Raw genomic sequence first — 21,891 nt, 5'->3', positions numbered from 1 at the left:
TTGCCCCCATGATTGCAGCGTTGTTGGGGGGCTGCCTTGGGTGAGCCATTGCTTTGTGCTGTTGATTCAGGTCCTGCTCGGTGCAAAAAATCTGTTTTCCAGTGCAGAGGAGGACAAGCCTCAGTCTCCTTTCCTCTCTAGCTGGATTTACTGTAGAAAGTGTCAGTTTTTCCAACATTAGTGTTAGCAGAGAGCGGAGCCCAGAAAGTCTCCCTGCATGAGCACTAATTATCTAAGTAGACTTTTCCATCTATGTTTGCTTGCACCATAAATTACTGTTGCTTATGAGTGTACACCTGGCAACACCTTCTGCCTTTCATAACGCTGTGGAGTGTTAACGAATTGGCTCCAATTCAGTGATTTTTGCCCTTCTCAGTGCTTTTTTAAAAACAAAAAAAGCGCCAATTAAAGAAAAAAAAAACCCAACCAAACTAATCCTGTCTTGGAAAATAATACTAACTGTTCTGGTACTAACCAGACTGTTATTTGAACACTTTGCATCTGATGAAGGGGAAATGAAGATATGACTCTTGAAGACCATGAAGGAAAATGTGTGTCTAGAGAGGCAGGATGGAGATACCTGGTGTCTGGTTTGGGAGGGGGATCTTTGGTGGGCTAAATCAGCTCGTGTGGGACTCCCATGCTGGCACTGCTAGTCTGTGCTGGGGAGCTGGGTGAGATCATTTAGACTTGTGCCCATTAAGTGGCAGAAATTAAACTTCTGGTCATGTTTGTTAAATGTATTCAACTTCCTAGGTATGTATGTACTCTGGGAAGGAACCACAGATGCCTGTTCCTAGAGCCAGCTGGATAAGTGAAGCCTATAAATCTAATTCTAAATCATAACTTCTTATATCTCTTTAGTCCAAAGGAAAAAAAAAATGCACACAGCTGAGGATTTCAGACTTTCTTGTTGCTCAGAAATACATTACATTTTAAATTATGTTGTAGGATTTACTTACCATTGTCAAATCAACCAAATCCATGTATATTCTACATTCTGTCATTTTGAATAATCATCTTTGAAGATTGAAGCTTGTTTCCAGTGTATGGGTGTTAAAGAGTGAGGACTCCAGAGCTTTTGGAACCTGTGTCCTCATCTTGTCAGAGGGAGCAGGCTGAAGTCACTGTGGGCTCATGCAAAATTATACTAGAATAGAGAGAAAATTGCATTTTCTTGACACCACTATACCACGGAACTTTTAATGAAGGAATCCTCAGGAAGGACTGAGTCTATCAGTGTTGGTCTGTCTTCAACCAGGTATCACAGCAGCTCATAAGTCTTGCACCTTAGCTTGTCTTGAATCTGAGGGCATTTTTGCTGGAGATATTCACAGTACTTTGGGATAGAATAGCTGAAAGCAAACCGTATCTGACAGAAGAAACAATCATCCTTTGAAGTCTTAAGGGACAAAGGGAAGGGAGAGAAAACGTGAAGCTTCCCAGTAATCCTTCAGCCACCTCTTTCCTGCTAAGAGCTACAAAATCCCTTGGTGTATTGTTTTTATCAAAATCAGATAGTGGCCTGTAGCACTTTGTCCCTCGGACTGGGGAATGTCTTGAGTCAATTTGCACTCAGGCAGGCTACCAGGAGGGTGTATGTGCTGGCCAAGATAGCTTCCAGGGCGGAATTCCTGTACTCTGACTAATTCTGGGTGGTGAATTTCAAAATTGATCCTTGTATGATCTTTCAAGATATACCCAATCTCCTTAAAATAAAGAGAATGGGATCAGTTTTTGAACATCGAAATCCTTTTTACTCTGATTTTTTGAAGTGATGATAGCTCTTGTTTGTGCCTTTAGAGGTATTTAGTATTTTCTTTGAGTTGATAATCTAAATCCTCTCTGAGACCACAGGAGCCTTTTCTTTCCTGTACACCACCCAGAAAGCAAATGTACTTCTATCAGCTGTTACTGTTTAAGCATTAACACGTGTGTATTTTCACCTATGCCTTTGGATAAGCTTCATCACTGCAGTCGTCTTACACACACTTCAATTCAGCCAGGTAAATACAGAGTAAGAAAAATTCTGATTATAGGAACAACTGCACAAGCCTATGGCCTTTGCAGGGATGTTCTGTACTTGTTCTCTTTGCCTGAGCAGTACCGCTGTGTGTCTGTGGTCTGAACTGTGCTGATTTTGTGGAGAGTTCTATTTTGGTTTCTAATCCTTTCCTTCGAAATTAGTTTAAAATTGATCCATTTTTAGCTAAGTGACAACTTTTCATGGCATTATCTATTCAGTGAAGACACACATTTTAAGACTGAACAGAACTGTCCACTATTCTTTACGGGATATTCCAAAAGCAAAACTTTTCTATGAAACATTCCTTGCCCTTTCCTAGGTCTCTGACCAATATTTCTTGGCATTTTGATTCCAATTTGTTTCCCACCTCCAAGCTATAACTTAAGGGTGCAGTTTATATGCATTTGATATAGTTAATTTAGTTTAAAAATTGAATCTTTCAGAGAGATTGTTTGGAAGAATGGTAAAAGATTTGATGGAGAAGATGCCCCCAACCCCCCCTCCAAAAAAAAGGCATGTCAGTAATTTTCTAGAAGTATCCGTAACTGGTCAGGAAAAAGCCTGGATGAAGGGATGTGGCCTTTCACTTAAAAAGGCCACATTACCAAAGCCTGTGTTTCAAGCTGTGTGGGTGCAGGGATGTGGCTGGACTCTGGCATGTCTGAGAGTGAAATGATGAATTTGGAAATCTTCAGTGCGAGAAGAGGCTGCTCATCCCCAGCAAAGGGCTTTTTCCTGGACTTAGCAATGCTGCACTTGTATCCAGAAAGCACCAAGCCAACAAACTGAATCTTGTTGAGTCCAGATCCCTGACATAAATCCAGTTGTGTGACAATATGTCATAAATGCTTTGGGCCTCTACAACAGTTGTTTAGCTTAAACCGAAGTGGCTTAAGCTGTTGTTTTGTTATAAAGATATTATCTCTGTCCATGGAGTTACAAGAAGGGAAATTGCACAAATACTTTTTAATATTGCCATCCAGTATATCCACTTGTGGGTCTAAGTTAGTTATGTTTTCTTAATGAACATAAACAATTTCTTGTGTTTTCCTATCAAATTAATTACTTGCAGCTTGTTTACAATTTTTATTTTGTTTTAACTTTAGTGGAACTGTGATCTGTTCTTCCTGTTTTGCAGTCAGATTGGTTAAAAACTCTTGCTCTGATTCTGAGAAGTGTGTTTTAAACTTGTAATGGCAAAAAGTTCAGGTCACTTTGACCAAGTGTCCTTCAAAATAACTCCCTAAGAAGTAAAATATTCAAAACATGTAGCAGTTGTATTTGTTATTAGCCAACAGTTTACGACAGTGATTCTTCCTGTCCCAAGCTTTGACTTCCAAAGTTGCTTAGCTGAACAATGAGATGCTGAAGTAACACTGATAAACTCTTTCTAGTTTTATAAACTTATTCCTTAGCTCTTCACAGTGAAGAAAAATCAAGATACCATTTTGATGAAATCAATGACCATTAACGTGAGGGGCTGAGGAGAGGAGCTTTAAGTTTGGGCTGGAGATTTTGAGGCCGTGTCACACATTTTTTGACGTTATCGTAGCATCCATGGTCTTCTGCTGCTGCTGGAGTCTTGTCCACACTTCCTTTGCTTTTCAAAGCCCACATGGCCAGTCATTAGCTAATATTATTAGTCCACAACTGAGTAATAATAGTAATATCCAGCTATTGAGATAATTACTGGCTGGAGGAACTAGGAAAGCCAGGAGCCCTTATAGAGAGAACTTCTCTTCCAAGCTTTGGACTGAAGGCACTTTTACCTCCAGCAAGGGCTCTTGGCACTGGGATGTGGCCCTGTGCAGCTTTTCCTGCTGGATAAGGACCTACAAAATAGTCAGGCACGATGCAGGATTTCATAGCTATAGTTGTAATGATGTTTTAAGAATGTATGGTTACTGGAAGCGTCACTGAATGGTCCATAAATTTTTCTGGTGTACAGCCCTGAATTACTGCTTTCCATTTGGCTGATTAAAATGACTGTACCAGATTGTGTTTTATTCCATTTGCTGAAATATGTACTTTGCAGTTGAAGAATTGTACATTGCAGCTACAGAATGTAAAGCTTTCTGAGCACTTTGTCAAAAATGTAATGCTAAAACAAGGAATTAGTCCATAGCCAGCAAAAGGTCATTTTGGGAGCCAACTTCTGATGCAGGAAATATATGTATGTACCGGATGGCTCTGTATCCTTCCAGTACTGGCTGGATCCTATTTGCTGTGAGACCAATGCCAGCGCTCCTTTGGAGTTCAAATGGGAACAGAATCAGTACCTTTAATAAATTCTGTCTGAGAGGGATTCTGTGAGATAAGTGTATATCCTTATGCTCTGTTTCTGTGAGGGTTTTCTTCAGGCATTTCTCATGAGGCAGCATGAGTCTAGGATTCATTTCTTACTTGTGGTACCCCAGAGCAGCAGGAGGTCTGGGGGAGGCATCCCAAACATCACCCCTCAGTTTCTCTAGAACATGAGCTGTGTAATTGAGCCTTTAGGAAGGATGGAGACTTAGATGTTAGGGGATCATACCCATCCTCTGTTGCTCATGGGTGGTTATTACCAGCTGGCTGTTTGGAGACAGATGGGGAATATCCTGAGGGTGTGCATTCACTTCAGAGTGGATTGAAAGGTAAAGCCCGGTAAGACAACTGCTGCTAATTGGTGCCATCCTGGTCAGCCTGGGAGGACTGAGTGTGCACTAACATCTGCAGTGCTCAGAGCAGGGGCCAGGTGAATTTATAGCAGAAGGTGTGAAAGCTTTCATTGCTACAAGCCATGCTGTCCTGGATCAGGCATAAATCGTTTCAGTGTCCAGAACTGTCAAACGAGCACAGAAGAGGCTTTCAAACACGGATTACACAAGGTTAATTACTCAGGGAACAGTTCTTTTGGAAGGGGAGAGGGTGAAACTCTGCTTGAGAAGATGCCAAGCTCTCTGGTTCCATCCCCCAGGTCCGTAACCAGCACTGGAGCCTCATCATGGAGAGCGTGGTGCCGTCGGACAAGGGGAACTACACGTGCATAGTGGAGAACCAGTACGGGTCCATCAACCACACCTACCACCTCGACGTGGTTGGTAAGTGAAGCTGTCATGGGCAGGACAATGTTTTTAACTCATGACTTTCTCTATTAAAGCATTTTGAACTGAGCCGATACGTTCCGCATTTATTTTGGAGATGATTTCACAGTACTCTAAAGATAAGATTTCACTGCACAGCCAATTACTTCATAACTTTATATATTCATCTGTCTCACTCGTGTCTCTAGGATTAATCTACCCCTGTCTTGGCAAAAAGTATAATATCCACCCACAAGTTTACCATGACGACCAAATAATAAATGCTGGTGCAATTTTAATGATTAGTATTACAATTTAATTATTACTTGTACAATTGTACTAACACAGACTTTAATAACTGCAGTTACGAAAACTGTCAAGCAATCCTTTAGAGTCTTGTTATTATAGATGAAATTATTTTTTTTTTTTTTTAATGAAAAGCTAGATACTGACTTCGCAGCTAGAGCAGATCTGGAGCTTCAGGAAAGGCACTTTGCATTCACAGCAATCTAACAGAGATCTGACTGGAGCCTGCTGGGTGGGCTCTGAGCAGTGCCCAAAACACAGATGATAAAAATTCTGAAGAAGTGTTTTACCTGAGGACAAATTCTAAGCAGCTGTGGGAATTTTTAAGTAGTAGCAAAGCGGTGATTACACAGGGCTATTAAACACAGGCTTAATAGTGTTACCTTATTAATACCTAAATCCTGTTGACTTTAATAAGAATCACAGATGTTTATTTAAATGCTTAGCTAACTTAGAGCTTGAAATCTCAGGAACCGTTTCTATTCACCTCTAGTCTTGCTGATTAGCCTGGATGGGTGTGAGCAATTTTATTGACTCTGAAGGCATTGCTGTCCAGAATAATCAGTGTGGCTTTTCTTATAGGACCTGCTGGTAGAACCTTTAGGGATCCGAGCCATGGTTTCTGAAGTTTGCCTTGACTAGGCTTTGCTCTCTCCAGCTTTGGGAGGTGATCTGAACATTACAAGCTCTGTGAATAGAACTTTTGATCAATCACTATTGAAAGCAAAAATTAATTTGATTATTGCATGCTGTTTTCAGCTGGTGACAGACAGCTCAACTCCATAGATTCTTTGCAGAATATCTTGCTGTAAGTTTGGGGTTGTGTGACTAAAACGGTGACAAAATATTAATGTCCCATGTTCTTGATTGGTTTTACATGAGTAAAAATATATCCCTTGCGTTGTTTTGGATGGTCTTTAAAAGTAGTGTCTTGTTTTGTCTGAGACCACCTAAATCTGCGGAAACCCCCAAATTGTCAGCTTTTCTGGGCAGAAGAAAGGAAAACATTCCCTGTGAAAATACCAAGGAGAGCTAGCCTTTGTGGAGCAGAGGAGGGGAAAGATCACTTTGTGATGGGGATGCCATCAGACTGAAGCCCCACCACCAGCCCTCACGAATTTAAATCTTCAGAGCCCGTGAACCACCCAGCTCCGCTGTGCTTGAGTTTGGGGCGTCGACACTGAAAGCAGCGAGGATTTCCATAGCCTTGGCAATATTTTGTCACAGAGTGAGCTGTAGGTATGCTTGAGGTGAGCTGGGTGGCTGGCAGAGCCATTTTTGTTTGAACACTTGTTTAAACAAAGTTTATGGAGGGTGCAGCAGCAACGGCTGCTGGGGATGGTTGTCAGTTGTTGCAGTAAGTTGTGTTCTGCGTGGTGTGGTTCTCTGCTGCCCACCTCACCCAGGGCTCAGGCTGCCTGCAGGGGCTTGCCAGGCTCTAGGCCTGACTCAAAACCTTTCCTTGCTGAAATGAAATTGGTTGAAAATTCCCCTTCTCTACTCCCTGTTTGTTTTCCTGTCCCAGCCTGGTGTGTTTCATGTTGACCATAAATTTCTTCACCCATTTTTTTTTCCTAGCAAATGTGTTCATGGATGATGCGGTCACTTGAGCAAATATTTGTCAGAAGCCCTCTCACCTCCTCTCCTGCTTTGAGCCTTTTGAATGTCTTGCATTGAGGAATATTTTGCAGAAGTTTATTTTTCCTGGCAGTAAATTATAGTGACCTGCATGAATGAATGGAATGGTAGTAAGGATTATGTCATTTATTTAAATGTCTAGTCCTTCCCTATAGAGAGGCAGAAAAGTAAATAATGAGGTTTTCAAAAGTGATGAGAGGTTTGGGATGCTGGATACCCAGCTGATGGCACCCATAGGACCCTGCTTGTGTCTTGTAAAAAATGAAACCAGAAGTCCAAAAATTACTTCTGCAAGTCACAACCTGCATTCTGGAGTCCTGCATACTTACTAATTTAACCACTCTTTTTCTTCATTTCATTTGATGGGTTCAAGGTTATAATTGTGAGTCTGTTTGAAAACCTGTGCATGGGAATGTGCACCCTGGGTTGAATTTAGTGTGAATCTCTCAAGAGACTGGGATTTCAGCCTAAAGGGGGGTTGATCTTGGAGTGCTCAGCCATTCCTATGTGGCTGGAGGCTTGCAGTAATTGTGGAGCATAAAATTGCTGAAGCAGTAAATTAAGGCTGGCCAGAAGGGGAAACTCTGACAGTTTTTCTAGTTGAGACAGTTCTACAGAGTTAACTTTATGCCCTTTTTTCTGTTTTCATATGAATTTCCAGTTCCCACAGGGTTGTGGAGAGTTATGAATGTTTGTTTAGAGGCAACTGCGTATGTAGACCGCATCTTACAAACTTCAGGTCGTAATTTTAGGTCAAGTTCTGTGTAGAAAACTGTCAGTTGAAAGCCTCTGAAATTACTTTTCCTATATGGTTTAACTGGTTCCAGAGCTGATTAAGTGTAAGTAATAGCAAATGGTATTAAACATGGTAACATATTACACTAACATGAGCATCTGACTATATGTTGTAATGTAGAGAACCCTCTGATTATGTCACAGAGTTGGGAGGTATCCCAGCAAAAATCGTGCCAAATAGTGACACAATGCTAGTTAGGAATATGCCAATAACTTTCCAAACCTTGAACTCTTTTGACAGTTAAAAGCCTGGAGCCAGCAGGGCTGAGAAGTTTTGTCAGAATGTAGGTGTGAAGTATTCTCATTTTTACCTTGTAATTACTTGCAAGAACTCTTACAAGTCAGCTCAGATGGTCTTGTTCAAATTTACAGACCTGGCAAAACCCTTGCACTGATTTTTTTTTTTTTTTTTTTACAGTGGGAGTTGAAAATACGGAAGGAAAAAGGCAGCAAGTCATTGGCAGTGTCTCTGTTGCACAGGATACTTGTGCACAGTGACTCTGTTAGCAAGGAACGGCCCATTCAAGTTGGCCAGGATGTTCTGTGCTGGACAAAGCTATTCTTTAAATGTTTGGGATACCCTGGTCAATGGCCTTTTCCTTCCTCCTCCATTTCCAAGCAGGGATTCAAGCAGGGCTTTGCTCAGGGACTCAGAAGTGTTAGGTTGCAGTAGTGGCAAATGGTGGTGGTACAAAACTCCACCAGGATGCTGAGAAAGGGAGACGAGTCGATTTTAGCTTTTTGTTAGAGTAGTACCCAGAGGCTTCAATTAATATTGGATACTTATTGTCCAGGGCAACCTGCCAGCACACAGTAATTGCTTACACGAGAAATACAGCAAGGCCAGGAGAGGGAAATGTCACTGTCCATTTTAGAGATGAAAACCTGAGCTGTGGAGTGATGAAATTTCTTGCCCTGGGTCACACAGGAAGCTGGTGACAGAGCCAAGAAGCAAAGCTGGTCTTTGAATCCTAATCCAGTACCTTAATTAAAAGAATGTTCTCTCCCTTGTATAGTTCAGCCCATCAGCTGGTTTTTTACATGCAGCTGAAGTGCCTTTTCTCCTCCTTTGTATTTAACAGTAGGTAGAAACTTGGGTTTTTATGGTGAGCTTACTAATAGACTAACTCCATTCTCATTAAACGTATATAAAGTTGTGCAGTCTTGAGGGAGAAGGAATGAAAACGATGTGGTTTTCACTTATGAGTTGTATTGTAGTGAATCCGGGTTGTAGGAAGCAACGTGGGAATGCAGCCACTGAGACTTGTATATAATTAGATCACTCTTGGATTGCAATTATTGCTGGAGTACAATTTCAGCAGCAGCAGCTCTGTTTGAGCATGGAGGAACTAATTGAATTTGGGTTTTAACGACAGAAGAAAAAAAGGTTACTCTTTGAGCAGTCCTGGTCCAGGTAGCCATTTCTGCCCTATTTAATGTTGTCATCCGGGGAGACAAAGGATGGTTTGGTTTAAGGTGAAGTTTGCCATGTTACCTCATTTACTGGGATGTATAAGCAGCTGCTAAAGCACAACACCTCTACAAAGAATGTGTAATCTGACCGTGCTGTTTACTATAAAAACGAACGTGTCACAAATATATTCTTTTTCAAAAGAAGCACTTTTGCAGCCAGGTTAGCAGTACTTTGAGCAGTTCCTAATTTTCTTAATAGCCATGCCTTTGGCTCTCCTTGCTGAGGAGTGAGCTCTAGGGGTGGCAGAACACCATGCCGCCGTCCCTTAACAGTAACTCGCATTTTCATATAAAACCAGTGTGAGAGTAACTTCTCATCCAGAAAGCATTTTAAATGACTCTCAGTTTAAAGCCTGTGCCTCAGAAATCTCATGTATGAGTGATTTTACTGATGGCTGTGCAGAAAAACATTTTTATTCTGAACTCTTGGTGGTTTTAGAGGGCTATAGGATGAATTTTATTCTTGTTTTTTTATAGTGTGTTGTTAAAAATCTTATTAAAATGGAATCGACATTTTGCTGTTGGTACTTCACTGTTTATGTTTCCCTTCATTTAGACAGAAGGAAAAACTTCTGCCTTTGTTTCTAGTCAAGTTTTATTTTTGGACTTTCATGTGCTCTTGCAGTCTCTAGCTGTGAACATGGCATGAGCACTTTTTTTTTTTTTTTAAGGACATGTTTCCATTTTGTCATTCTCAAATTAATAAAAACACATGTACTGTTGTTTTGCTTTTTGCTGAGGCTTGTTGGAATAAAGTTCAGAATTAGTTTGACTTAAGAATAGTTCTTTCTTTGATTTCCAAAGAATTGTTTTTAGGATTCAGGTTACATACGAAAAAGGAACTGACACCAACTCAATAACATGCCTTGGGTATTGCATCATTAGTGTCTGGCAGGAGTTAAGGGCAGGTATTACAACCAAGCCTAAACTTGCATTTCTGGCAGATGTTCTTGTAGTTATTGACTGGCTCTTTACATGGACAAGCTTTGGCTTGATGTCTTCACCCTGGTGCTCGCGGCGTGGGGCATGACGAGGCAGGGCCAGAAAGGAATCCAGGCTGATGCCTGCCCTCAGGTATCTGGTTAGGCTGAGAGGGAAGATGCTTTTATTTAATATGCTGATAAGCCCAGAGTGTGGACTTTACACCTGGCACCAGGCTTTTGGCAAGGTGTGTGCATCGCAGGAGGAATTACGCAAATTGTTTAGCGCTGGGGGCTGTGTGGTTTGCTCCTGAAAACAAAGCCCACACTGTGATGGTTCAGCTCAGGGAAAATGAAAGCTTATGGGTTTTCCCCCCGTTTCCTTAATAAGGTAAAAATATTCCAACCCTGTAGTTTTATAGCATTAAAGCTTCTGATTTCATTGGAGTAGTCTGGCTAAATTACATTTTATGGACAAATACTAGTGTCATTACTTCATCTGCTGGGTGAACAGTGAATTTGTCATGTTTGGAATGCTTCCTGCAGAGTCTGCTGGGGAGGACTGGTCTCCCTGTCCCACTTTCTATCTTATTACAGCCCCAAGGCAGGTATTTCTCTTTCTTTTGATGAGTGATGAACAGGATATTGTTTCAGCTCTGTTATTATAATTCTTAATTATGCCTTCTAATTTGTGCAGTATCCTACTCATGGAAGTGCAAGTAGGAATTTGCAGGAGCTGTCTGAAGTTGCAAACACAAGACTGTTGCCTTGTTAATGTGCAATTGGCACGTGTCATAAGCCATGTCTGTGCCTAATAAGAGGGGCTTTCTGACCTGATCCAGGCTTTTCTAACAGCTTTATTGGTGAAAAAATGGCAGTGTGATCACAGGTAAATTGGTAAAGCTATGTTTTCTTAAACACTTTAAAAAAAAGCCTAAAAAAATTATTATAAATATAGAAAAGTTCTAAATGAACTGTGATGCAGATTGGATGAATGGACCATATTAAAGATGAACATAAGGTTTACAGTCTAGGAGAGAAAGAAACATTAAGGGATCCTATCAGGGTGAGAAAGGTAAGAGGGTGAGGAATCTGGCAGTACCAAAGCAAGGACAAATCAGTGAAATGTAAAATTCTGTGTCTAATAAAAAAACAGGTTGCACTTAGAACCTTGGTGTTGGTCTCCTCTCCTCTCCTCTCCCTGCTCTATAAACCACTGTGTGACCTGACATCCAGAGGTGGCTGTGATTTACAGCTTTTCAGGATTTTAGGCCATTATGTCATCCTTGGATTGCTACCGTTCCCGTGGTGCAGCTTCCACAGCTGCTGTTCCATTTAAATATAAGAAAGCACATTAAAAACCAGAGTTTGGTCAACACTTTTGAATATTGAACTGTTCTGTAAAATTAAGATAATGAGTTTATTTTTTTCAGATCGCTCTTGGAAAGGTGGCATGAATATGTTGAAATTTTTGGCTTTCCCTGAAACTAAAACCTTGATACTGTCAGAACTTCAGCTAAGGGAAGAACTTAACATGGCAGTGTATTAGTTCGAATAAAGTCATTTATCATTTTTACAAATGCTTATGAAAGTCTAAAATTGTATATACTTACTGAGATTTTTAATCACCATCACAAATAAGGTGATCAAAGCATCAGTTGTTTTGTGTATTCTGCATTTACAAGTGAATCTCCATGCACTGATTAGTGTTTACACCTGCAGCACTGTTTCTGCTGCTCAGTTGGATTATGCATTGCTGAGCAACAACATAATTTCATTGCAGCAGTTGGTTTCCTTTGATATTTGTGCACCTTGGGTGTTTGTGATCATACCTATGTCTATATTTGAGTGAATATTCCAACAAATGGGTTTTATTGCCCCAACTGCTTTTCAGTGACATTTTCTCAGAAAGCAGCTCTGGCACCTGCTGCTCAGCCAGAGGCTGTTGGTGGTGCTCCTGTCTCTGCTTCCTGGGAAGCTGTCCATTTATGCTGAAAGGCAGGAAAATGGGGGTGCAGGAACATTGTGGATTATCCCCAACAGGCAGCTAAGCCCCACACAACCCTTGCTTACACCTCGCCGTGGGATGGAGGAGGGAATCAGAAGGGCAGAACTGAGAACTCGTGGGTTGAGATAAGAACAGTTTAATAATTTAAATATAATGATAATAATGAAAAAGAAAATAAGAAAAAGAGAGAGAAATAAAACTGAAGAAAGTCAAGTGATGCAAATGAGAAACGGTTGCCACCACCAGCTGGCCAATGCTCAGCCAGATCCCGAGCAGCAGCTCCTGGCCAGCTTTGTCCCCAGTTTATACCCTGAGCATCTGGTCTGGAATATCTCTTTGGTCAGCTGGGGTCAGCTGTCCTGGCTGTGTCCCCCCCAAGCTCCTTGTGCCCCCCACATCCCCCCTGGCAGGGCAGCACGAAGAGCTGCCAAGTGAGTGAGTGTGAGAGCTGCTCAGCAACAGCCAAACCATCAGTGATCTCAACATTATTCTCATCCTAAATCCAGACAGGGTACTGGACCAGTGCTAGGAAGAAAATTACCTACCCAAGCCAGAACCAGGACAAGGTCTGTAGAAAGTTAACAGATCAGCTGTGTAGTTGGACACAAGTTTGTGTCCAAGCGTGGCCAGCCTGTGAACGCTGTTGCATCTTGTGAGCTTTACTTGGATTTACCCAAATTACTGGAAGTATGACAAATGTGTATAATCAGGGTCTTCCCATGAGCAGTCTTCTTCAGCATCTGGTCCAACGTTCAGAACAGTGGATTGTGTGTTGCAGAAGGCAATGTGGTGTTGATGGAGGGATGTCTCCAAACTTCATCACCAGGGAAGGGAGGCCCAAAGGGCTGACACAGATGTGTCAAGAGGCTGAGCCAGGACTGTCCAGCACTGAAATTCTGGGCTCTGGAGCTTCTTTTCTGCCCTGAGACCTGCACAGTAGGTATGGTCAGTCAGCTGCTGGTTGGCTGTGCCTGGCAGGGAGCTGGGGAAGGTGAATTCCACAGTGCTTCCAATAATTTCACACCTGCATCGCTCAACGGAGCAAGTGTGCTGTGTAAAAAAAGGGGGGGAGAAGTGTAGAAATGTAAGGAGTGCTTTAAAAGCTTTACATAACCTTTCCATTTTACTTTAAAGGCAGAGCTGTTTTCAGGAAAGGAAATTTGGCGGATGAGAAGTACGTCACAATAACAACAGAAATAATAACTCCCCCTGTGTGCTTTATGGCATCACTGGGTGCACTGGTGAGTTAAAGCCACTGCAGCTGGGAGAGGACATCATCCCTGTGGGAGGGATGCTGTTTGCCAGGCATGCAGTAAACCTTTGGCAGAGCCTACTGGAGAGCCCATTCCAGTGGATGCTGGACCCAGCATTGTCTCTGGTTATTACACAGCAGCTGAGTGCCGGGAGCTGTGCGTGGTACAAAGGATGATATCTCTGGGTGTAAAAATTCATGCAGTCTCTGGAAACAGCCAGAACAATAAAATTTTACCACTTGTCTGTGAGAAGTCACAAGCTGTTTTTCATATTCTCTTGTAGCCTTTTTCTTTTAGGGTATTCTGAAAGGAATATCAATGAAAATTGTAGCTTCTCATTGTTCTGTTTCCCACCATTTTTTCACACTAAAATAAGGCCCCTCCACCCTTTGTTCAGACATGTATGCAGCATTTGCTTATGTATGCACTGTATGAGGGATACTGCAAGGGAGCTCCAAGATTAGTGTTGTACAGCTCTTGCTGCTACGACTTTTTCTGCTCCTTGGGGCTGATGAAACCCACGCTGTCAGCCTGACAATAGGGCTTTGCTCTTAAGCACAAACTGGTCTTAAAACCCTGTTGATAATTTCATGTTTTAAAACAAGAGCATTCATGTTTCCTGCCTTAGCCCCAGGCTTGCTGGATGTTCCTGTTCCTTTTAACCCTCAGATATATGTATGATTTGAAAGGACAGCTTTTAACTAGTTCAGATTCTGATTTTTTTTTTTTTTGTGGGGGGTGTTACTGTTTTCACTGATATCAGTGGGCTTTGTATCAAGCCAAATAGGTCAGTCTTGCTTTCTGTCTTTTCCCTGTGTGAGGAAGAGGTGTGCAGGTGCACTTCTGCTGTACAGGTGTGCAAAGATGGATTTTTAGCTAAAATGCAGATAGGACAGCAAGCTGAAGCTCTGCTGTAGAGCTATCCAAGGAGACAGATGGGATAACATCAGTGGGAGCTTTGCCTGATTGGGAAACAGTGCCATTACTTAAAATTAGAGATGAAGGTGGTGAAGCCAAGGACAAAGAGTTTGAATACACCTGCTTAACTTCTGTAAAGATTTTAAAAAGGCACTGCCTTTTCCTTGGCTGGCCTTGCTGAGCAGGAGGGCTTGAGTGTCACAAGGAGGTTGGATGGAGTGGTCGAGGCTTTCCTATGTATAGCAAATGGGTCTGCTTTTGATATATGTGACAAAAGTTTAATCTTTGGGATTAAAATTCTTTAATAGTGTTCAAATGTTTAATTTCTTGCGAAAGTATTCAGTGACAGCGGGGATATGTGGAGTCTGGTTCCCTGCTGTCTCACTTGCTGCTGACTGCTGGTACTGCCCACAAACCAGAGCAGAGCTGGGTCCTGGGGCCCAGTTGTTGGCAATGGTGAAGTGACAGACACAGCAGCAGCAAGAAGTGCCTCAAGCTTGTATAAAAGGCTTCTAAATTAAAGGACAAAGGGAGCTTAGAAAGTGGTGATGGAGGTTGGCCCGGGGTCCCTGTGGCAGGTTCACTGGAGCTCCAGCTGCAGCAATGCCCTTTGGAGCTCTTGGCCACCAAAATGACTTCTTCAGGTAGTGCTGGGCCAGTAGGAAATGCTGTACGTGGAGGTTCCTGCTGTACTGGAACATGGAGTAGCATGAACATTGGTTGGCTAATGCCTACTGATTAAAAGATGACAAAATTTGTAAGGTTTGGTGTCAACAGTACTGGTAATGCTGGGCTGATCCATAAGCTATTCTGCAAGTCTGCCTGACAGGCTTCTGTTCTTTGTCAAGTGTTCTTGCCAGGGATGGTGTTTATCTCTTACTGTTTTATGACAGTGATATTAATCCTTCCAGCCTTAAAGCATCTTGTGATTTTGCAGAGTTTAGGAAGAGAACATCGTCCCTAACTTGTTGTGGGCTCTACCTTGGCGTGTATAAATTCCCCAGGAAGCGATGCTTTGGAGGGGTTTGTATGTATGTCTATTGAAATAGAACATGACAGTTCAGCAGCACTTCTGAATTGGCCATAAACAACACGCAGAGCTTCACCTTGTGCAGAGAGAAACCCAAACTGACGTGCAGCTGCTGGAGGCTGCTCAGCTCCTGGCTCACGGACGTCTGGCACATGACATTAATTAGCAGAGGTGCTCTGCCTACACCTGCTTGGTTCTTTCTGACCTTCTGAAGAGCAGCTAGCACTCAACCTTCCTCCTCCATGCCATGGAGCAAGCAGTGGAGTGCTCTGCTTCCAGGATTTCAGAGAGCACAGGTTCCCCTAAGCAATGGCTTTGTGCTGGGTAGAGGAAGCAAAGGTTGGGCTTGGCCCATGGGCAGAGAGCTACCTTGAAGGAGGAAATTCCTGTGGGGACTGGCATCTGTTTGGTTGGACCCCTCCTACGCCACTCCACGTAGGGGTGTGGAGTGCAAGTGTAGCTGCAAGTGGGGTCCTTTGTATGAACTTGGGTAATGCTGGATTTATAGAGCAACCTGAGTTGCAATTCCTCATGCTGGAGTTGTTCCTGGAACTAGCCTCAGAAAGGCTCTCTAATTCAGAGAGCAATAATTAATCCAGCCTCTGAGTGCTTATAAACTGGTTTGCAATTAGTGTATGTGGGATCTCTTGTGATGGGGAGAGACACATGCTCCTCCATCAGCAGTGCTGCTCCCAGAGACCGGCAGCCTTCTGAGATCTCCTGGGTCAGGTAGATTGCTCAGTGGAAATGGTGGGAAAGTGCTGCTCATGGGTGAAGGTGAAACACAGGGGAGGAATGTTTCAGTCCAAGACTGTGATAAAAAGGCTGTGGTTAATTTTTTTAAGGCTTGCAAGTCAATCTTGCAAGTTTACAATGTGAAGCCAAAGGTAATGCAAGAGGCTGTGATTACAGTCTGGCCTAAAATGCTGTAGGATGCTTTTGAGAACCATAATTTACAGCATAATTAGCATCTTCCAAAGCAACAGATGTTGCAGGATCTGAAGGAAGGTGGTTGGGAGTGGATAGTGTTTCCTCCAAACAGCGTCCAGGCTGCTGCTGAATATTTCTCAAGCTTGGAGTCAGGCAAAATAAGCAACTAGAGCTGAGGGTGCTGTGCTGAGCAGGGCAAGGGAAGAAGAGAGTATGGCAGGTCTGTGTTTCCAGTCAATACAGTGACAGCTTCATTTCTCATTCAGTGATGACTGAATACACAGAACTTGTACTAGGGGCTATGGATCCAGACTTGGTGCTCCGAGGCATCATTTGAGGGATCCCTCTGCAGCTTCTCAGTGGCAGCCATCAAGATGAGTTCTTAGAAGGCAGTAACATTTCAAAACTGCTGTTATAGGCTCTGATAAATGTGTCCAGTTAAAAATTATGGGAAAGAATTAGGTAATTTTTTTCTCCCTCTCTTCCCCTCTTAATTGAGGTTCTCTCCGTTGTCCCCAGAACTCATGCTTGGTCTTGCATTTGCTATTAAGCTTTTATTTTTCTAGCCCACACTTGAATCACACATTTGCAAGAAGAGGAAACAAGCACATTCAAAAGGAGAAAATAAGAGTAGTTTTCATTTTCTTTTTTTTCAATGAATCGGATGCCTTATGCAAAGCCCATTGAATTCCATGTGAGTTTTCCCCCTGACTTCAATGGGCTTTGGTTCTGGCTTTTAGCTCCCGTGAAAGGTCCTGAACTGTCTGTGCTAGGGTGACAAGGAGGCTTGGAGAGACAATTCACAGAGCTCTTCTCAGCCCCTGGCACAGCCAGGTTGCTAAGGAGACTTGGCCTGGCCAGGGTCCTGGAGCTCCCCCCTTCCGGGGTTATTGTCTGCTGTCCCTGCCAACGCTCTCTGGTGGCAGCAGTGCCACTCTCTCAGCCACAGGGCCTCTCTCCTGGCCTCTGACAGCAGCAATTCCTGCCCTCCATCTTCCCTCTGCCGGCGTGCTTGGCGAGCAGCCTCCCTTCCGGCGGCTGTTCCATCCTGCTCGGGGGCTGCAGTGATGGGGTTGTGTCTTCTGGTCTCCCTTGGCCATGAAGGTTGGGGTTTGGCCCTTACCACCCACCTCCACACCCCAGCATCTTCACCTGGAACGGCTGCATCACTTTCCTCTTTCTCGCCTCTCTCATTTCCCCTGGCCAGCAAAAAAAAATTGGAAATAAATCCAAGGATGGGGAAGACATGAGGCCCTTTTGTAAGAATCCTCTGTTCAGGGGCTTAGATTCCTTAAAGAGCCAATTCTCAGGATTCCCTGTGAAGTGTGTAGGCTCCAGTAGTCATTTCCAGTGGCAGGACAGGCTCCCACCGTCTCTAGGTGTCCTGCAGTGCTTGGAACTTCCTGGGCAGCTCCTTCCATTGTGCCAGGTTTTTTTGGAATTTGGAATTTTCCAGCCTTCCTGGGTTCTTTGTAGTTTTATCTCTTGGAGGGAGGTATTCTGAAGTTTTAACATTAACAGGCTGAAGGACAGTTTCTTCTAAGCCTTTTGGGCAAGGTCTCTTTGTCAGTCATCCCCTCAGATAGCGAGTCTGTTTGTCTACAGATAAGTGAGCAGAAGTGTTCCAGCCCTGGGCACTTTTATGGTGGTGTAAAATTTAGGTGCTTGTGGCCTTGAATATGATATTCCTCATGTGAGCAATCATTTTTGTAGATAATTAATTCCTCAAATGGGGAGGATGTTGGTTTTGGTATCTAAACTGCAAGCTGGTGTCTGTCTCTTACGGTGGGATCTGGCATGAAGCATGTTGGGGGTGATTTTTTGTATTATAGCATATGTTTTTGACTTGATTTTATAACAAATTGTGTCAGCAGTGAGATTGTAACACTGAAATTTCAGTGTTCAGGAAGCAAAGATTTCTTTCGCAAGGTGATTCTTCAATATTAATGAACAAGAGGAATAGTGAAATCAGGCTACAGAGCTATGAGATTTGTTGCCAGCTTGTTTTGTATGAAAATATTGTTTGAGTTAAATAACTAGAGATGTATATGGTCACTGTATTTTAGTGATGATCCTGATTATAATTATTAGGTAATGATAAAATCACTTTCACCAGCCTTTAAGATTTTTTAAAGGCAACTTTGACTCCTTTGCTGGTGTTCAGTAAAAAAGGAACACGCTGTTTCCATCTAATATTAGTGCAGCTAGTTGTTTGAGTGATGATATCTGCTTACAAATGTACAGCTTGTATTTTAAATGCTGAATAGTGGTGTGAGATTTATGAATATGACTTTGACAGTACCTGTGCTTAACAGAGTCCTTAAATGTGTGTGGGTTTGCAGAGAAGTAGGATAACTTCAGGATGTTTTTGGATAACGTCCTGAAATGAGTATTTCCAAGAAAAGGTTCTGTACAAAATTAAACTTGGTCATTGGTAATTAGTGGAAGTTTCTTTGTAGTTATTTTCCCCAATCCTGAGTGTATTTTGTGTGGTCTTTGGACCCCAGGTTTGCCATGAAGCCCTGCTGGATTTGCATGGTGATGGTTTTGTTCTCCTGTGCTGTTCGCCTGTGTGGGCACAGGAATACTCCCCTCTGCTGAAGTGGAGGAGTTGGTGAACCCTAATCCATCTGAGGGAAGGCAACCAAAGTTTATTTTTAACACATTTGCCTCTAGAGAAGAACTTTCACAAATGTCTGTGCATATATACCCATCCATATGCACACACTTTAATTTTTTTTTCAAATGAATTAGGGGACCAAGAGTGTGAGAATTCTCCTTCTACTCCTTTGCTTTGCCTCCCCTTTTTTAGTAGAGGAAATGCTTGACAGTCATCAATAAATGATTAAATCATTGATGGCTATCGGGATAAACTAAACACATTTCGTGTGTGGATGCTGGCATAGTAGGAACTTTTCCAAGATGTTTCAGGCCTCATTCTCTGGTTTGTTAAAGGGCAGAGAATAAGGTCACAAAGGAAATCAAACCCTGATGTGGAGAAATGAAACATGAGGCCTACTGATTTCTAAAAAACATTTTAAATAACATTCTCTAAGGTTTCATTTTATACCGAAGGCAGCTGTAATAAGTTTTGGAAGATGGTGTAAGGTTTCTATTAAAGAGAGATTTTTGCTTGCTGTTTTTGTACCCAAATGAAGGAATGAGGGAGATGGAATTAGAGCTTATTTAGTATAAGGTGAGAAACTAAAAGTTCTCTCCAGAACTGTAAAATAGTAATTTATATGTTCTACTGCAATTTACAAATTAAAAAATATGAAACTGTTCCTAGATCTTCGAAAATGACACACATAGCCATGGAATAATTTAGTAACTGCAATGCAAATGCACTTTTGCCACAAGTAAAATAAGACTGCCGCTTTGTAGTATGCTGCCAGCATAGCCTCAGTGAATAAATTCCCAGTAGATGTTTGCTGCATGCCAAATATATTGGACTGTATAAAAGATCCCATTGTTCAATGGCATCATTATTTGCTATTATACTCACAATGTTTGCTTGTGAAACAATTTATTGGAGACCAGTATGTTTAAGAAGGAACGCTTGGTTTGAAATTCAGCTGATTTGGCTCGTAATGTCAGAGCTTTTACAGTATATAGCCTCTAAAAATAAATATTTAGGTCTGCTATTTTTTACTTATCTTTGAAAGAATTTCTGGAGCAGGGGAGAATGGGGAGCTGAGGCTGGGGATGGGCAGTGAGCTTCTGATTCGAAGAATTGTTTAGGTTGGGAAAGCCCCCCTAAAATCCTTGAGTCCTGCCATTCCCCCAGCACTGCCAAGGCCACCACTAAACCATGTCCCCAAGTGTCACATCTACCCACACGACTTTTAGATGCCCTCCCTGGGCAGCCTGTTCCAAAGCTCGACAACCCTTTTGCTGAGGGAATTTGCCCCAATATCTAAACCTCCCCTGGCACAAACTGAGGCCATTTCCTATCATCCTGTCACTTGTCACCTGTGAGAAGAGCCTGGCTCCCACCAGGCTAAAACCTCCTGTCAGGGAGTTGTAGAGAGAGAGAAAGTCCCTCCTGAACCTCTTTTTCTCCAGGCTAAACAACCCCAATTCCCTCAGCTGCTCCCCATGAGAGGTTGACTGAAAGTATGTGATAAATGCTTATGCAAGGGCAGAGATTAGAAGCTGAATTGGCTCACATTAAATACACTTCAGTTTTCCAGAGAACTCTGTATTTCCCTGTGTCTTGGTGAGAGTAAAAATGATCTGTGTTTCTGCTGCTGTGTCTGGGTGAAGCAGGGAGCAATGGTGGATGGTGGCACTGATTAGGGCATTTTAGGAAGTTGAGCTGCCTGGTTTGTGCATCCTGCATGTGGAGTTCCAGTGCTGAGGCTTCTGCTGCTACTTTGGAGAAATTCCCTTTGGTTTATTGTGACACATTTTTAAAATTAATCAATGATTAATGATTTCTTCATTAATTAATCAATTATTTCTTCTTAATGTGGAGGTTTAGTTGAATCGAGATATTTTAGAACTCAGAGGTAACTTTATTATGGTAGCTTAAAAAAACCCAAAAGGAGATATTTTACCTAATTAGGGCTGAGTTAAACTATGGAAAATGAGTAAAGTGTTTAAGCAGGGTTCCTGCCCTCCCCTGAAATGTCTATTCTTTAAATTACAAGTGTAGTGCTCAAGCCATCTCCTTTGAACTGCAGGTTTTGTTACACGTTTTGGCTGCAGTGTTATTTCAGAGGAGTCAGCCAACAGGCTTACGGGGCTTTTTGGCTGGGGTTCACTTACAGTTTTCTTGGCAGCCCTGCTTATTTATGCATCTTTATTTCTCTCTCTCTCTCTCTCTCTCTCTTGCTCCTTCTCTCCCATTCCCTGCCGGAGCAGAGCGCTCCCCGCACCGGCCCATCCTCCAGGCCGGGCTCCCTGCAAACGCCTCTGCCGTGGTCGGAGGGGACGTCGAGTTTGTCTGCAAAGTCTACAGCGATGCCCAGCCTCACATCCAGTGGATAAAGCACGTGGAGAAGAATGGCAGTAAATACGGGCCAGATGGGCTGCCTTATCTCCAGGTTTTAAAGGTGAGGCTTCACAGATGCCGGCAGTGGTGATGCCTTCTTTAGAGCGTGGCGTTTATTTGGTGTAAATCCAAGGATTTTGAGTTCTGAACTTCTTTGTTTATATGCTACAAATGGAATGATGAGTTAGGTAAACATTTGCTTGTCTAAATGCTAATTATGCAGCTTATAGATATTGTTTTGCTCCTTTTTCCTTCCATAAAAAGTCCTTTATTTCCAAATGTTTCAGGCATGACTTATTCAGAAAAAAATTGAAAATCCTTCTAAAGAACACCATTGACATTTTTGTACGGGTAGAAAGCATCCAAAACATACCTGGGACAATCTCTACTCCATTTCTTTCATGTTTCTTCAGCCTCTTGATTCCAAAGTAACACGGCATCCGCTGCCAAAAGCTTGCTGGAGGACTGTATTGTCTGGATGCTGAGCCTGCAGAGGTGTCTGGTTTTGAGCAGTGTATTGGTAGTGTCATTCCTGC

At 42.5% G+C, this 21,891-nt stretch overlaps 1 protein-coding gene across 11 annotated transcripts in view; it reads left to right on the top strand.

Annotated features, from left to right (window-relative positions):
* FGFR2 (fibroblast growth factor receptor 2) overlaps nucleotides 1-21,891 on the top strand; it is a 79,896-nt gene that overhangs the window by 28,799 nt on the left and 29,206 nt on the right. For all 11 annotated transcript variants that reach the window (XM_042019473.1, XM_042019474.1, XM_042019479.1 and 8 more), the window contains 2 exons: nucleotides 4,983-5,106; nucleotides 21,226-21,416. In XM_042019473.1, coding sequence (XP_041875407.1) covers nucleotides 4,983-5,106; nucleotides 21,226-21,416 — 315 coding nt within the window. The remainder of the gene's footprint in view (nucleotides 1-4,982; nucleotides 5,107-21,225; nucleotides 21,417-21,891) is intronic.

The sequence above is a fragment of the Corvus kubaryi genome, unplaced genomic scaffold (assembly GCF_017639235.1).
Source record: "Corvus kubaryi isolate FWS band 111438036 unplaced genomic scaffold, C.kubaryi_AGA036_p1.0 138, whole genome shotgun sequence".
Lineage (NCBI taxonomy): Eukaryota > Metazoa > Chordata > Aves > Passeriformes > Corvidae > Corvus > Corvus kubaryi.
This window is presented reverse-complemented; position numbering and strand designations above follow the sequence as displayed.